The 18,766-nt window shown below is 39.6% G+C and overlaps 2 protein-coding genes across 4 annotated transcripts in view; one reads left to right on the top strand and one right to left on the bottom strand.

The window, feature by feature from the left end:
• The window catches only part of LOC145991552 (anaphase-promoting complex subunit 13), a 128,097-nt gene that overhangs the window by 76,642 nt on the left and 32,689 nt on the right, over nucleotides 1-18,766 (top strand). The window lies entirely within an intron of this gene.
• The window catches only part of LOC145991135 (copine-8-like), a 56,646-nt gene that overhangs the window by 14,279 nt on the left and 23,601 nt on the right, over nucleotides 1-18,766 (bottom strand). For 2 of the 3 annotated variants that reach the window (XM_083126913.1, XM_083126912.1), the window contains exons 2-5: nucleotides 15,445-15,543; nucleotides 12,006-12,717; nucleotides 6,548-6,677; nucleotides 1,745-1,972 (exon numbers count right to left, since the gene is read on the bottom strand). In XM_083126913.1, the coding sequence (XP_082983039.1) occupies nucleotides 1,745-1,972; nucleotides 6,548-6,677; nucleotides 12,006-12,717; nucleotides 15,445-15,512 (1,138 nt within the window). In that variant the 5' untranslated portion in view covers nucleotides 15,513-15,543. The remainder of the gene's footprint in view (nucleotides 1-1,744; nucleotides 1,973-6,547; nucleotides 6,678-12,005; nucleotides 12,718-15,444; nucleotides 15,544-18,766) is intronic. The other variant, XM_083126914.1, reaches the window with a different exon arrangement.

The raw sequence follows: 18,766 nt of genomic DNA, 5'->3' as shown, positions 1-18,766 counted from the left end.
AAATTGGCTAAATGTGTACACGCTCAAATATACACCTGCACACAGTCATCGGCAACAGGTAACTCATGACATAGTACATGGTTTCAAGAACTGTATTTGTACAGGGTCCGGCAGAATGAATAGTAGGATATAAAAAGGATAGAACGTCGAAACAAATCGAATCATTTATTGAAACACACATTAAAAACAAAGAATAATAGATGCCATTACATACCATATATGCCATTTTACTTGGTTTTGAAGATAACGCCCGACAGATGGTCGCCATGACGTTCAGCGCATTCTTCCAGGCGGCGAACGAAAGCTCGCATCACCCTCTCCAGCATGTCCAATGGGATCTCCTCCACAGCTGTACGTATCCTTGCCTTCAGTTCAGCCACGGTATGAGGACGTGGAGCGTACACTTGACTTTTCAGGTAGCCCCACAAGAAGAAGTCAGGGGCAGTCAAATCGGGCGACCGTGATGGCCAATGAATGTCCCCAAATCGGGAAATCAATCGACGAGGAAAATGATGCCGCAAGACAGTCATGGACCGGCGGGCCGTGTGGGCTGTTGCCCCGTCCTGTTGGAACCATATGTCTCTGATCACCCTTGGAAGGAGAAAGTCATGTAACATTTGGACATAGCGATCACTATTAACCGTTACCGCACGTCCATGAAGATCCTCAAAAAAATATGGACCGATGATGCCAAACGATGCCACACCCTCACACGTTCACTGTGCAGAGGTTGCTCATGCAGCCAACGAGGATTAAATAGCGCCCAGTATCTGTAATTCTGTTTATTGACACCACCGTGCAGATCAAAATGAGCCTCATTCGACATCAGTATGTTGTTTCGCATCTGTGGCTCGGCTGCTAAAAGTTCCAAGCAACGCAACGCAAAGGTTCGTCGGGCATGTTTATCTTGTTCGGTTAGTTTCTGTGCGACCTGCATTTTGTAGGGGTGGAAGTGGAGGTCTTCATGGATGATGCGCCGCAGGGAACGATGTGACATTCCTAGCGCCGAGGCATGTCTGGCAGCAGAACGCCGAGGACTTTGGATCAGTGCTTGACGGCCTCCTCCACTCGCTCCTGAGTCCGTTGTGTCTTTGGTTGCCCCGGGCTTTTCTTTTTTGCACATGATGCATTAGTCCTGAATTGTTGCGTCCACCGTACAATCGTCCTATGATCCGGGACGTTCTGATGTCGGCCCACCTGGAAATGGCGACGAAAGAGCCGCTGCACGGTGATTGGAGACTCGTTATTTTTTAAATACGGCTCAACGGCGAATGCTCGATATTCCGAACTCCACAAAGCCATACTTACAAATGGCAGTCCTTCCTCAATGCAGCACGCACACACGTCGTTGCGCAGGCGCAACAGCGACGCCGTACTACGTGACTCAAATCAGGCTATTCATTCCGCCGGACCCTGTACAACACTAGTTTGAGGAATTACATAAACAGAAGCACATACTCCATGTGGAATATGTGTTCATAATAGAAGGAACATTGTCATCTATTTACTTCACTCCCAGCTCAGTTGGAGGGTGGGAGGGTATTGATGTGGGTATCTTGGCCATTCATCGCCATTCTTGCAATTAACATAAAGATGTAGAAAAGGTTATGTAAAATATGACCAAAATTTACCTTGCTTCACTCTTGCACATATCAAGTTTCTATGCACTTTACATCTACATTGTGTGCATGCACAACAATTGACTTTTTAATTATTAATTAATTTAACTTTGACCTAGCAATACCTGGAATTCCTTCGCAGTAGGGATTTGATGGATGCATGTTGACGAAGAACTCATGGGACACACGCCCATCTGGTGGTAGACGGGCACCAAACCCAAGCAATGGGAACAACTTGTCACTATCATAATCCTGGATTATCTCACCCACAGCAGCTAATGCCTGTTCGTATGGATTTGGCCTGTCACTAACATAGTGCAGAGAGTTTGGCAATTGGGGGTTCCCATTAGAAGCTGCAAATAATCAGATCAGGCTTTGATAACAGCATTTGACATTTATGAATTTCATATAAATTGAGGCCACCAAAACATTAAAAGTCTGTCCCAATATAAATATTTTATTTCAACTTTATACGGTGTCTGTGAATTACACAATATTTGTGTAATCAGGAATATTTTAACAAAGCCACATTTCACTGCTTGATTTTGATATTGAATGGATCAGTGTGCCAAGATTCTATACAGCTCCCAAATATGTACAGGTGCCCAATCACAATCTAACTGGCACCATGACAGCCTGTAATAAAGATGTAAATGTCCAGAGTTAAAGTTCAGCCCCACATTTCAGGGTTGGATATTGCTCACGTGATGAACAGATATGAATATGTTTGTCTACACATCTCCATCATGTGTCAACAGGGTGTACAGTAGAGGTCTGCAAATGTTATCCATTGCCCACCCACGACCCGCCCGGCCTAATGGTAAGAAATACCCACCCACTCTGCCCTGCGCAGCTGTTGTCGGGAACCAACCCGACTCGCCCATCTGAAGAGAAAGCTTTCTGGTATCCATCAGTACTCAGCGTGGTTCAACAGCGGGCTGGCAACCGATGACCGTCGCTGTCTACTGCACTGCGAGCATGGCCGTAGGAAGCAGGGGCGGACAGGCAATACAGGATCACTGTTAAAGGCAAATATTGTTAAAACTGATAATACATTATTTGAATTATCAATGTCACTGCATGAAAAGGCTGCTCAGGAGAAATCCCGAAAACGTTAAATGTGAACGAGTGTCGAGTGACTTCCCGTTTGATAGGTTTATTAATTTCAAACAACAGGGAACACAGTCCAGTACTGGTAGCCATGGTTTAATAGTTAACCACAAATCTAGGTCAGATAAAATTGGATACGTCAGTGGTGTTACAATTACATGAAGGGCATAGGAAGCATTCTTACCTTGTACTAAATAGTTTGGGGTGCCCATTTGAAAGCACTTTTCCATATCAGAAAATGCATTTCCTAGAAGTTGGATCGTAGTATCGCTCGACTCATTTAAGATTTAAGTTGTTATGGTAGGATTCAAATTTAACTGGACAAGTCTTTACCAGGGTTTTAGCGTGGTCCTAAACCAAGTGAAATTTCAACTCTAAGTTTCTGTTTATGAGAGACCAATTCAGAGTCTCTTTTCTCTTGTGATTTTAAACAAGACAGCTCAACATCCAGGCTACTTCATATTGATCGAATTACTGACAACCTTCAAACCTACAAAACAAAATATTCCCCTTTTACATTTTGTAATAAATACTTCAAAGAAACTATAGAAATGCAACGAGACATTAAAAAAAAGTTTTGAAAATAAAGTTGCCTCAAGTGGGGATCGAACGTAAGACCCTCACTACCGTAAGCACCTGCCTTAACCACTATGCCATTATGCCAACAAACATAATTCTTTTCTTCTTTCATAAATACGCAATTTATTTTGATTTTTAATTTAGCCACTTTTGGCTAATTGCGACGATGAGTATGAATGATGATATGGTAACTGATGAAGCGACACTCACAAGTAACACCTATGCCCAGGACGGAATAAAAACCTGGAATCCCTAGCATCGTAGTACGCTGTGCTAGCCACTCTACCATGCATGTCGGTAAATTCGTAATTAAACATTCATCTTACAACCACACAATCTTTTTAAGCTATTGCTAAGACTCACATAAGACTCGAATTCATAAGAATGGTAAATCAGTTATATTTTAGGTATTTTATTCAATTTACCAATATGTTCTAATTAAATATAGAAATGCAACGAGATATTAAAAAAAAGTTTTGAAAATAAAGTTGCCTCAAGTGGGGATCGAACGTAAGACCCTCACTACCGTAAGCACCTGCCTTAACCACTACGCCATTTTGGCAACCTTGAAAACTGTGATTCTTCTGGGTCCTTTGTGTATCCTGCTACTTATGCTTGTAATTTATTTTGTACTGGAACAAAGTTTGAAATAATCATGTAAAACACATGGTTTCTAACCCTGAATCTATTATGTAGGTTTCATTGGGAATTCTGAACCGTCTCCTTAGTTATCATCAAATGATTGCCTTAGCGCTGTGCCAAGAATACCCATGGCTGTGTAGCGTACAGTCTGCCCGCAATGCGAATGCACGTGGATCCCGCCCAGCGCAACCGTAGTGCGATGACGCTAGCCCAATTTTATCCTAGCTGTGTGCCACATGGAGACCTGGGTCCCGAGAACTGCCACAGCGATTGGGCAGATCCAGGATTATGGTGTGAGTCATAACCGCCCATGCAGATCTCTTAGTGTACAGGGTATTTTTTTCTTACTGTGTCTGGACTTGGCAGTGACACAGATTAGTTGAATAAAGCTTAAGGTTCACTAAGACGTGGGGAAATGCAACAACAGAATTTCTGTTCATGATGGATGTGGTAAACACGATTTAAGAATTACTCACGTGAAATTTCATATTTCCGCGTTGCACAATTTAATGGATATTTCTGATTAATTTTGAAGACACACTGTCTTCATTCACTAAGGGTACGGCATCTGGAGAGGAGATCTCCGTTAAATTGTGCAACATGGAAATACGAAATTTCACGTGAGTTAGAACTTCTGTTGTCTGCTTCTATTGAAATCAAATGGTGTAATGCCCACTACAGGGAAACGTGTGGAACAGAAGCATGAAATTTCTGTGCTAGAAGTCTGCAGGTTATCTTAAAGGTCATCGCCCACTGAGAAATGTGGCGGTTGCATTCTGTAAACACATTTCTCCGTGTAACAGTGGGCGTTAAGCTTTACAGATTCTAGAGTGGAAACATCTAGGAGGCAAGTTTGAATTACCACACATATTTTCAGGTTTAATACAGATTATATACACTATTTAATGTTATTTAATGATTAATTTATAGACAGCTGATGTGCTGCAAGTAACTGGAGACAAAGACAATTGCATATCCAAATTTTATATGTGAGGAGGTTAATGTTCTCAAGTATTAATTTATTTGGTTACAATTATCATCATCACTTTCTGGTTGAAAATACCCAGACTGTTATGTTAACAGGAAGTCGAACAAGATCCAGTCCTGAACTGATCCTGAAATGTGCTGCTCAACCTTTATCCTACACATCACAACATCAAAATGATCAACCTTCAGCATGTTTTGCTTTATTGACAAGCTTTTTCCTCTCACCCAACTTACACACGGGCACCATATGGCACAGGAAAACATTGACCAACACACATAATAAGCTATCAACAGCAAATTATTCATAAGAGCTACTACAAAGCAATTCTAAGAAATAACCAGAGTGTACAATACATCTACACATCACTGTCTAAAGCTCCTGTATACACTTTAGAGACGTCCTCAGATTTCAATTTCTACTTCACCCCAGAGCAACTTGTGACGCTTCCACATGTACAATATAACAGATGAAATATGGACAAAAATGCCCGATATCCATCCACCTTTTCTACAGTGCTATTCTAAGTGAGACTACACTACAGATTTCTACTCCATGGGTACATTACCATAAATATTTTTCCAACTGCAAACTGCTGTTCCTCATGGTTATTATAAAGTCAACAATGTTATACAAGACCAAGATACCTGTACAAGAGGAAATGTTTGGTAAAAGAAAATACTCTACAAATGCTAGCTTTAGTAAGACGACAAATAAGTGTTAATAGAACTACAAAAACAAAAAAATTGGAATTTGTAACTTATGTAATCAAGAAATGTATTGCAAAATGAAATATAGAATCACCAACACTTTAAAATTCTTGAGGTAACGCACTTTATGGGTATAGATTGACAGAAACTGCATTAGAGGCATTGTTATTGAATTTATTGGGGCTCATGTTCACTTAATTTCATATATTAAATTGTGGAAGGAAAAAAATAATATATGGCAGATGCAGAAATAACATAATAGTTACTAAATTTCCTGTACGTAATTGAAAAGTAGTCTGTGCCACACTAAGGCATTATTTTAATCCAGTTTCGTGTTCTAACTTTCAAACTTTGCCCATGCAAAGCATACAATATCTGATTTAATTTATACATGCATAACATAATTATATAGTAACAGAATTTGGTTGACACTGTAACAATGTTCTTTTTGTACAGTGCCAGGGGGATTGAAGAATTAGTGGGCAGCACTTCAGATGTGAACTACAAACCCTGGCACTTCCAAGTAATCATACCTTGGTCTCCCATCTAGACCAATGCAGTTTCTATAGAAAATTGTAGTTTTCACCAATTATCACAGAGAACAATGTGTGCATGATAGGAAAAACATAGGAACAAAAACATGCTGATTATTGTTAGATTATGTGTGTATGTTAAAAAAAAGTTTTGCTTCACTTATATCATAATAACTTCATATTTGCTTTCCTGTGATCAAAACTTATCATAAAGACACAAAATATATCACTAAGGCTACCATACTCACTTACTTCAACATGTGTGGTTAATACATAAAATACCAACCTTACCGTAACTCTACAATACTTACCTTATAATAGAACAATTATTATTGTTATTATTCAAATATCGTAAGTAATTTTACTTACCAGTAAAATCTATGGCTATGGTACAATTCATATCCATTCCTCCCATTATGTAATCCACAAAGGAATAAACTTTTCGCAGTTCAAAATGATTCAATTGCACATCACCTGATTGTTTATATGCTGGATTTTTCTGAAATAAGTTATACAAAATCATAATTCGTGTGTGTTTTTTATCTGCAACTACAACATTATTGTAATGTTCTTCAAAATTTTAATCTAACTGTTGTAAGAGTTTATTACATAACATTTGTCTATTTCACATTTCTGTAGATAGTTAACGAGTCATTCCATGCAAAATCAACACAGCTCCCAACCGTATGGAACTTAGTAACTATGAAAATTTTGAGTCTCGTTTGTCTTGTAATTGTCAAATTATTCAAGGTCAAAGTTCGCAGAAATTGGCCTTTCTGAGCTCGTTTAGCTATATTAAATGTGCAGTAACTCTGCTCCTATTTGGCCTAGGAAGCTGAAATAAAGTTTATTGTGCAGGGAATGGAAGAAACTTTCCAATGATATTTACCAAGCCTACCTTTGGATAAAAAGAAAAAAATTATCATGTGACCTTGACTTTTGACCTTGAATATCTCGAACCATGTCACCACCAAAATTCATGAAAAAAATGTATTTGGCACATCATGCTATACTCTAAAACATGACGATCATTTTTTTATTATTTAAAAAGATTTTTTCCCACTTTGAACTTGGCCAGGCCACATTTTGTACCCTCGCATATGTGAACTTGGGTAAAGCTGTGTGCACTCTCTCATGTTAAGAGATGGGGTTCTTAAGGATCTTAATGATTTTGAAAATGTCTACATCTTGTATGCCATGGTAGATCAGTAGTTAGGGTGTCTGACTACCATGCGAGATACCCAGGTTCGATCCCTGGCAGGGGGAGAACCGGTATTTTTTCCACCTGTTCAAGCAGCTCCTGCACCCACCCAGCATCGTATAAAGTTGGTACCTGGAGGAAACTCTGGGGGGGGGGAGGTAAAGGTGGCCAGGGGCATGGCGCTGATCACATCACCCCCACCTTCGATCGTGCCTTCGTGGCATGGTGCATGGCATAGGGGAGAACTTTACCTTTTTACCTGCATCTTCTATTGGAGGAAGGGAAACAATTGTATAAGTGAGTTTATTTGAAAAGTTTAGAAAGTAACTTTGGGTGTGTATGTGCCCTAATATTGTCAACATATTTTTTGTCTATTTTCATAATAAACTGGGTAAATATTGTCCATTTTTAAATAGTTAGTTAGATATTTCATATAAACTAATCCAACAGCAACACCAAACTGGAAAAACAATACTTACTTCCTTTCTCATTTTTAAATTTTTAAAAATAATTGAAAGATAATTGTTTTTGTCATTCCCTGCAAATAAATACCTTGGCTCTGTAACTAATACTGAAGCTTATATTTTGAAATACTAAAATCAGATATAACTCATTTACAGTACTATGCGGGGTGGAAATAACATTCCTAGCAAGATCCGTTTACATGGTCAACAGCAAACATTGCAACCATGACAGTATTACATCTCTAAAACATTAAAACAGCCATCATGTAACTATTTACGTATTTTGAATACGAAGTTGTATTTATATAGCTGTTCATGTAACCTATGGACTGAATCTTCTTACGTAGATGTCACTTTTGTCTGATTCACGTAAGTACAATAAAAACTGATCAGGTGTCCTGGGTTCGTATCCCAGCCTGGGTATGGATGTTTGTGAGTGTCCATTCATCAATTCCATCATATCATCACTCATCCCATCTTCGCAAATTAGACAAAAGTAACACAAGAAGCGAAGTAAAATAAAGTATATCAATCAATCAATCTAACTTTGAATTGAATCATCTGCATCACTGATGATCTCTACGATAAGAAAAATATCTGAAGGCACCAAAAACTCTGAACTAAGCACTAAAACATACAAAATTAGCACTAAAATTCATGAACATCGTGGTAATAATGTTTTGTTAATGATAACAATTAATTTGGACTGTGTCAATATATATCTTAATTTTTGTAATTTTTTTGGACACCATGTGTCGCCCCAGTCAAATCTGACTGTGCACTTTTGACATCTGGCATTGCAACATCTGCACGTACATTAATCAGTGCCATTCACAAAAATCGAAGCGTCTGGAAGAGATTTATTGTTATTTTAGATATCGAAATTGACTCTTCTGCAATTTTGTTAGGCATTCAAAAAATATTTAAAGAAGGTATGTCATTTTCAAATTTAATTAGTTTATGCGAAGTTTTTAAAGCCTTGAGGAAAAAAAAATTAGTTTTCTAGCCCCTGGAAACTGAGGTTGCTAGGGACGTATGAAAAGGGCATTTTCACCCTTAAAAGAGGGCTAAATGAGTGATTTTTAAATTTTCTCAGCCTTTTTGGACAATTTTATGGGGGTTGTAATCGAGCATTTTTTTGGCTCCAGGGTTTCCTTCATGGAGAACATTTATGTCGGTGAGTGAGTGAGTGGAGGGATTGGGGCTTAATATATGTTGGATATATAGAAAGGCTTTATCTGGTAAAGGGACCTGTAAAATATTTGAACAGTTTGATTAAAGTACATAAAAAATTACATGTTAATATTTTAACAGTTTGATTAAAGTAAATAAAAAATTATATGTTAATATTTGAACAGTTTAAATAAAGTAAATAAAAAAAAAATATATTTAAATACACATTTTTCTGTTTCTGATACTGTATATATGAACCTACTATGGAAATGTCTGTTGAGTGTGATGATGAAACTACACTCTGTAAACTGTAAAGCAAAATTGCGACACTTGCTCGGATATGGTTTTCACAAGTTTCATTAACCAACACCCCCAGTTCTTTTCTATTTTCATTTATTTTTTTGTTTCAATGCAAGAGGCTCCCTCTGGTGCTACTCTGTTGCATGGAGGCCGATGAGTGCTTCGTGCGATGCGAACTTCCCGCCTGCACAATGCACCTCAAAAGCAACAGAGTAGCACCAGAGGGAGCCTCTTGCACCGAAACAAAAAAATAAATGAAACTAGAAAAGAATTGGGTGTGTTGGATAAATGTCATTGTTTTCGCAAAACCACCTCCAGTTTCTTCTGCGATGATAGGAGGGAGTGAGAGAGGCATCACATGACGAGAGGTTTTCCATCGAACGAACATGACCGACGATGCCTCCTGCCTCTCTCAGTCCCTCCTATCCGCTCCCTTGCAACGCTTCAGCACCCCTTCTCGTTCTACAGTTTTCTAATGCATTCGAGAACGCTCCTTCAAAAATACGGCTGGTGGACAAATCCTGCTTTTCTTATTGTTTTAATTCACTTCATAATCTTGTGAAAACTATATCCGAGCAAGTGTCGCTATTTTTTCTTTACAGAGTGTATAATAATTTCAGTAACTTTTCTTCCATTGAAAATAGAACATTCTGGATGTAACTTAAAGTATTTTTTATAGTCTTTGTAGCTGAATTTTGATAATATTTTTTAATGATAGTTTGCAAAATATCAACTGCCATGTTTATTTACAGTTTAGTGATAATGACACTATTTACGGTTTAACATGATTAGTATTTTGTATACAAGGGTCGTTCAAGGTTGACCGGGATTTTCGTACGTGAAAAATCGATGAATAGCCGGATCATGATGAAACGTGCGGGTGACGTAATGTATTCCTTCACGAGTAACTAGCGCCCGGCATGACGTATTTCGCGCATGTGCAGCAGTTGCAGGGAACATGGCGGCAAGCAGTGTGTCTGTGGCTGTGGAGCAGCGGTGTGTAATCAAATTTCTCGTGAAGGAAAAAGTGAAACCAGCTGAGATTTTTAGACGATTGCAAGCACAGTATGGTGAACAAACGATGTCGTGGACAAAAGTGTACGAATGGTGTGAGCAGTTTCGCGAAGGACGGGAGCTGGTGACATATGAAGCGCATGGACACATTCACCCGACTGCAGTCACACCAGTGAATATCGCACGTGTTGAGCAAATGATTCTTGAGAACCGGCGAGTAACAGTGCGGGATATTGCTGCCGAGGTGAATATCAGTGTCGGGAGTGTTGAGACAATCATTCACGACCACTTACGCTTCCGCAAAATCTGTGCAAGGTGGGTTCCCCGCCAGCTGACATTCGATCAGAAGTGGACACGCAGGACGGTCTGTGAACAGCTTCTGAATCGGTTTCGAGCAGAAGGTGATGAATTGTTGCAATCCATCATCATGTGTGATGAAACATGGTTGCACAATTCAACCCCAGAGACCAAAAGACGCAGCATGGAGTGGCGGCATAAAGGTTCCCCGCCCCCCAAGAAAAGCAAAACGCAGCCGTCCGCTGGAAAGATCATGGCAACTGTCTTCTGGGACATGAAGGGCGTTATCCATGTGGATTTTCTGGACAAAGGGAGCACGATTAATGCCCAGAATTACTCCACATTGTTGAGTGGTGCTGTACGAGAGTCCATTCGCAAGAAAAGATCTGGGATGTTGTCTGGAAATGTCATTCTTCTCCATGACAATGCCCACCCTCACACGGCCAATGTGACAACAATAACTCTGGCCGACATGCGCTGGGAAGTTCTGCCCCATCCCCCCAACAGTCCAGATTTAGCCCCCAGAGATTATCATTTGTTTGCATCCCTTAAAGACCATCTGGGAGGGAAGAAATTCACGACAGACGAAGCACTGCGGAGCGATGTCCTCCAGTGGCTACAACAACAACCAAGTTCTTTCTACGCCAAAGGAATTCGGGAGCTGCCAGAACGATGGCAACGGTGCCTCGGCGCACACGGAGAATACTTTGAAAAACTGACATAGCTTGGTGTTTCTTCTGTTACCTATTTCCTCTGCAGAAATAAATGTCTCGGTCAACCTTGAATGAACCTTGTATTATTCTACACAAAACGTTTGCTATTTTTGCCTATAAAAATGATTGAATTTTGATCAAGAGAAATTTAAGTATGTTTACATATTACATATTATATTTCCTATCTTAGAGCCTAATAAACACCAATAAATGATTATGAGATTAATGTACTTTCACCAAAAGTGATTCTGATATATACAAAATTCTTATGTATATTATTCTATAAATTATTTCCTTAAAGTGATTAACATCAGTATTTTTTAAAAAAATTACCTATATAAATCTTGATTTAAATCACTCCACCTTGCTTAATCTATTGTTCATATTTCTTAAAATTCTCCCTCGTTCTGTTTCCTCTTCCCATTTTCTTAGTATGTTATCTCAAAAGTAATTTTCCAGAACACCTGCCACTGCCTTTTTTTGTCCCTCCCCCCATCCCACCCAATATCTTAGTCAGTTTCAAGAATATGCTAACATTCAATTTCTTTTTATATACAAATGCTTCAAAGCAAAATTAAACAAATAATAACTCTCAAGTCCGATCAAACCACAAGGTTTCAGTAAATCATGTTTAAAAAACTGGAGAACTATCAACATCAACTTACTTGTTTTTTTTTGGGATTCACACAACTGAACACATTGTTGGCCCCAGGTCCTTCTTTTAGTTGTCTCAGGGTAACATAAAATTCACCAATGGGTTTAAAATTCCCTGTAAAACCATAATGCAAACACACAACTTTGATGCTACGCTCATCGTCACCACCACACAGTGTTCGCACGGGAATCGTAAAGGGTCTCCACACAGGGTTGAAGTTCGACTTCATGATTTCTGTCCTATGAACAACCACATATTCACCTCTTTCGTTTACTCTAGAGAGCTCCAAAAATGCATTTGTGCCGAGGAAACCCTTTTTGCTTAAATTCTTCCCCGAGAACTGAAGGACAACTTCATCTTTCACAGCTGCCAGCTCTTCAACAGACAAGGTGAGCGTCCCTGCGTGTGAAGGCATTCCTAACAACGGCATCTCAAGTTTCCCGTTCGCAACTACTTGGCCCAATGTGCACTGGCAGTAACCCAGAAAATCTTGGTCTTTGAGGGATGCCGTTTTCTTGTCTTCATCATACACTTCGAATTTCAAGTTCTGCTTCTCCTCAAAGCGATAAAACATATGAACCTTTGTTACGAAGTTGGGATTAAGATTGTTGTATATGACCTCTGTCCGGCAAATCTCCTGCCAGGCTGCTTCTTCAAAAGATCTTGAATAGACCACACAAAAAGGGTCTGATTTTGAGAATACATCCATATCCAGCACATTTCTGAAATATAGATGAATCAAATGATGTGAGATATAACAAAAAAGAGGATCTGCAAAAATCAAACCAAAAATAAAATACCGACTGTATTCCAAACTGACAAATGTTAAAAGCCTGATATCTGATGTTTGTCAGTTTTCTATGTTACAACTTGACTTCATTAAAGGCTCAATGTACAGAGTAATACATGGTCTATATTCAACTGCATCTCTATCATGAAGATAGAAACAGGATCCACCAAGTAAATCTGAGCACAGATGAAAATGAACTGATAACAGAGTCCATTATTCTATATCTAAAGGCTTGAAGTTCATTTCAGATTTATTCAAGAATTAATGAGGTGATCAAATAACAAATTGGACTTGTCTTCTCTCATGTAACAATCAATCAAATATTAAGAATTTTCTTCAAGAATAATACATAATTTCATAGGTGTGTGCAGACCCTCTGATTAGGGGGGGCTGACAAGAGCCTTGATGAAAGTTCAGCTGGGAAAGTAAAACCTAATTTTATCCCTGTTTAAGATTTATTGCATCGATGGGTGTGTGCATATATACACCCCCAACACACACATATATATGCTATCTAATTCATAAATAAAAAAGAACAAAAGTCATATTTGGGATTCGTTCGATTTTTTCCCCTCAATACATACATGAATAATTAATTCATCTGCCCCATAACAAACCTACATAAATCATATAAATTGTCTCTCAAATGTGCATGCTCCTTTTGCTCCAAACAATTGTTCATGCATTTAAAAGAAAACCATTTAGCAGCAGTACTTCTCTCTCTCGTAATTTACAATGCATTACAGACAAGATAATTTTCAGATCCAAATTTTTGCAAAATGAAAACAATATTGATTTAATGTGGCGCAAAAATTTTCATGGAGCACCATGGCATTCTGTCTTGATTTTTTTTTTCATTTAGATCTTCAGTTTCCAGGACCAACTCCTGCCGACCCTAGCTACAGCTCTGTAATAGACAAGACTACAAGAAAAGCAGATATTGCAAGCATGAAAAATTTACAAAATATATTTGTATTTGTATAAAAATTGAAATCGAGGGGGCAACTGCAGCTCTGTGCACCCCGAAATAATGCAAGACAGACGTGAAAACTAATTCCATCTTAGTATCCTTTTGTCCTGCTACTTGCTTTCCTTTCCTTCCGTGTTTGCCCCCCTAAAATTGATTTCCGTCCAAGGTTTGGGTGCAATGCCCCTGCCCCCTGTGGTTGCTCCACTGCACCCACTCTCCGTAGTTTCTCTGAACTTTCATCGGCTTGAAAATACTTCATTACTTCATTTTTTTTAAGAGTGTAATATCGTATAATAACGGCGATAAGATTACACTATCCTAAATTTCGAGGTTAAAATATAATGTAGGGGCATGTGAATCTGGAAGGGGGCAAGGATGGCCACATCTCCCCCTTAGAAAACGAATGTCAACCTAAAAGTACATTTTCACGTGTATGATTGGATTTCAGTAATAATAATTTACAATAATTATTATAATGGGAATGCAGGAATGCGATAATTTCAAATTCTAGAGATTTTTTGAGGGGCAACACTAGTATTGAGGTAATATGCCCTATGGTAAAATACCTTGCTTGTCCCTCCGTGGAAAAAATCTGCTCATGTCCATGATTAGGGGAGGGCATTTGCCTCTTTGTGTGCATGCCTATGCATAATTTAATTTGTAGTGATGTATTCCATTTACTATGAATTTTCAATGGCTGACTGAATAGTGAGTAGGTCAAACAAAGGGAAAGTCAAGAAACTAATGGAATAAATCATTAAGTAATGGCAAATATAATTACTTAAAGGGCACTAACATAAAATAAAGGAAATTCATTCTATCACACTCACAATCTTCGAGACATATATACCCATGTTGTTCTGTGGAGTATTGTTTCAGCATGTCTTATCTCCCAGTGTCGATACCTCAAGACTCGGCATAGTCTGTCTTCTCTGAGGCCCTGACCATCCCAACCAATCAGATTGAGTCATTCAGTAGTACGGACAACTAATTTAGTAATAAGATGTGTTTTACAGTGTATATTGATATACTTGCAGGTTCAATTGTATCTTCTGCAAACATGCTGTATAAAGAAACAAACTGTCGGGGTACTAAGTTAGGCGAGTGTATCAGAACAGATTTATGGGCAGAAGGTTATAATACTCAACATAAATTTTTTTATATGTGTGTACAGCAATTATAGCGTAGGCTACTTACATTGGTGCAATATTCTTGGCATACTTCTTCATAACATATGGATTATCAGGTTAGTGGATAATGCCCAAGAAGAACAAAGATAGTAGTTAATATGCCTTATTGTAATGGCTCTGTCAATATGTTCACCTATTATGTATAGTTGTCAAAGAAATTTCTGTAGTTCATCACAAGAAAAGTCAATCTCCACCATTATTGACTGGTAAGCAAGAATCTTTCTGTTAGGTGAACCATGCTATCACTGGCACTCCCCAAACTCATGGGCCAAGAAAAGAGAACACTTGGGAGAATACAAAAGAATCCACATACCCTTGTGTGTTTTCTTTAGTCCTATAATGCAGGGTTTATCAAGAACTTTCCATCTGGGTGGACGGGGAGGTTGGGAATAACTGCTATGAAGTTACAGTACATTTCATTTATCAGTTTTTTTTGTCTTTTTTTCCCCACCAGCCAACTAATCTTTAGCAGCTAGAATCTTATTCTCAAGACTATTACCTGCAAGAAATTGTTAATTCCACTTCCGATGTAGGTTCAGCTGCTGTACCAGGAACGAACTGTGCCATGATGAATGGTTCTTGAAGAAGTCAAGTTGTGCTGAAAGAGAACAAAATATGGTATTGTTCCAAATGTTTCATGATTCTCTTAAGTTTTATAGGAGTACTTCGCAGGGTTGGCCCGGGTCGAACCTGGGTCTTCTGCATGGCAGTCAGCCAGCCTGTCTACTTTTTTTTACGTAATAAAAGTAATATCGCTAAGCAGTAATATCCCCCTTTTCTATCTATTTTCTCAATTTTCTGTATTTTCTCTGTATTGTAATTGGGACAAACACAAATATCCACGTCTGAATCAGGATTCGAACCCAGGACCACTGGTACAGCAGCATGCTGTGCTAACCACTCTGCAACAGAGGGTGACTAAACCATCACAGTTATCAAGTATTAGTATAGTATTGCAATGCGCAGCCCTGGGAACTGAACACAGATCTATTAACTGTTACGCCATACAGCAAGAGTAGAATCCAACTGTTGGTCAAATATTTCAGAACATAACATTTTAGATAATTTAATCATTTGTCCCGCACTGTGGCTGTGTGGTTATGCTTTGGGCTCCGGCTATGGGATGCGTGCAGGATTGAGTCTCATTGGGGAAACGTAACAGCTTTTCTCCTGAGACTTCAGCCTGTGTATGAGACTGGCGAACACTCACCATCATGTTTAAATTGGGGAGCTATGAATGAGTAGCGTAACCTGGTCACGAAAACCTACAATGACAACTGGGGGTACGTCGTGCTGACCACACATTAGCCCGTAATTGGTTGTATGATCTCCCACCTCGGAGTAGGAACAGGTGGGAGTGTGGCCGGCAGTCGGTAGGTAGCCTGGACCCTCAATAGTTTATTGCGGCACGGGTTATGTATGTTTTTAGTTTAATAATTTCAAGGTGTGAGACCTTGATTGTCAATTCTTAACTATGTTAACAGAAAATATTAAATAGATTTTAATTCAGTGAACTAAAACATAACAAATTGAATGTTCCAATATATTACTATCAGGGAAAAATATATTTCATTTTTAAAATATATATATTTATAAACATAACATGAAAAAACACAATAAAACCCAGTTTTGCCCAGGTTTAATCTGAAAAAAAAAATAACCAACAAAAATCCACTCGGGGTTGGGTTATTTCGAAAAGAAAAAAAAATGGGCAAAATGGCAAACCTTGTACTTGGAAGTCTCTTAGAGTGCATTAATTTATTGGAGAAGTAAGTGTGAAGCTTGGAGTTAAAAATATTCGCCCTCTATTATTTGCCAGCGACATTATCATTTGAAAAGTAGCTTATGCAAGGTAACTAACTAACTAACTCTCTAGCCTTCTTAAACTCGAAGGTTCATGGCAGCAGCAACACAGGCCTTCCATCTGTCCCTATCTTGAGCAAGATCTACAGGGTGTTTCTAAAGGTCGTTTACAACGCTTGGGAGGTGATTCCTCACACGAAAACAAGCAAAAAGTCTAAGTTCCATTTTTACGACTGAGGCTTCGTTTCCGAGATAGGAGCCTCGCAAAAGGTGACAAAGTGATCGCCACACCTAACTGGGACGAATACTATAACAGATAGAGAGGCGGTTCCAAGGGAATCATAAAGGAATTGTATGTGCTCAGTCCGGAAGTCACTATGAAAAGTTCACTGCACGCATGCGCAATGGAGTCCTCAAAGGAATTGGGGATTTCCAGCAAGAACAATACATGGAAAGGGTATGTAACGCAGCAAGAAGGACCGTGACAATGAGAAATGCGTTAAAGACAACACATCCCGACCTCAAACATCAAAACATGAGCACCGAACACAAAATCCGAAAAGTTGAGCACGGTTGCATACCCCAGTTACACGCGAGGAATGAACGAATCATGTCATGTGGCATACGAGAGACACATTACTCCACCAGGAGGAGGGAAAGAAAAACACATTATCAGGTGATTGCGACAATGTGTATTTTTACACGCGACAACTACGTAATATCCCCCCCCCCCCCGACACACACACACAACAAACAACAAATGCTACAATGTCTTATGCACAGACAGTGCGTGTCACTGTACACCAACTGAAGATGTCATTTTCACCACACAAAGGGGGTGGGGAGCAATACCAAAAGTGTTCGCACGCGATCATTGTGACGTAAAAGAGACCAGTTTTGGAAGCGCTGCACTGGCAAGTCTGGCTCTCGTAGTCTACGTTTGACCTTCATGACTGCTGTTCCCGCGAGAGGAGCTCGAAGGGTTGGTTCTCTCCGGCAGTCGTTCCAGTCGTGTTGCAGGTGCTGGGATATGATCAGCAGTTCGCTCTAGGTTGTCATACGCATTGAAGAGTACTAGTATGTTGTATTGAAAGAAGTTGACGTGGTGGAGTGGACAAATCAAGTATCGCAACAATTGGTCTGTGGTGTTCGTACGGTGATACGGCCAATTTGTGCAGTGTGCCAGTGTTAAACAAAAACAATACTTTGCAGTTCCAGCTCCCTATTACACAGATGGCTGCGTATACGACCCAGCAGCTAGCAGACATGCATCTCATGTATGGGGAGGCACGTGGTAATAGCCGCGAGGCAAGGCGTCTTTATGGAGAACGCTTTCCACATAGACCTTTACCGTCTCACACCTTCTTTCAGGTAGTGGACAATCGACTGCGTGAAACAGGGTCAGTGTTACCACCGCGGCAAGAAGTTGGAAGACCCCGAAGTGTACGCACACATCAGTTTGCAGAAGATGTGTTAACAGCGGTCGCACAACATCCTGGAACTAGTACGCGCGTGCTCGCTCGGGCACGAAACACGTCTCATGTGAATGTTTGGCGAGTGTTGTCAGAGGAAGGAATGCACCCTTTTCAACTGCAGAAAGTACAAGAACTGTTACCTCGTGACTTTCGCCCTCGTATGGAGTTTTGCCAATGGTTGTTGCATCATCTGGACACAAACCCTCACTTCGGGGCAAACGTATTGTGGACAGATGAAGCCATTTTCACCAGGATTGATGTCTTCAATAGTAGAAACAGTCATGTATGGGACTTTGACAACCCACATGCACTTTTTGTGGCCCATCACCAGCACAGGTTTTCAGTGAATGTGTTGTGCGGGATAGTACATGATCATTTAATTGGACCATACATTCTCCCTGTTCGCCTGAATGGTCGCACGTATCATGCATTTCTTAGTGACGTTCTGCCTGAACTGTTGGAGACCGTACCTTTGGCACTGCGGCAAGAAATGTGGTACCAACACGATGGTGCACCAGCTCATATCGATTGTAATGTACGACA

This window comes from Lepisma saccharinum, chromosome 8 (genome assembly GCF_977018435.1).
Source record: "Lepisma saccharinum chromosome 8, izLepSacc3.1, whole genome shotgun sequence".
NCBI classification, from domain to species: domain Eukaryota; kingdom Metazoa; phylum Arthropoda; class Insecta; order Zygentoma; family Lepismatidae; genus Lepisma; species Lepisma saccharinum.
The sequence above is the reverse complement of the archived record's forward strand: the minus strand, read 5'-3'. Positions and strand labels throughout refer to the sequence as shown.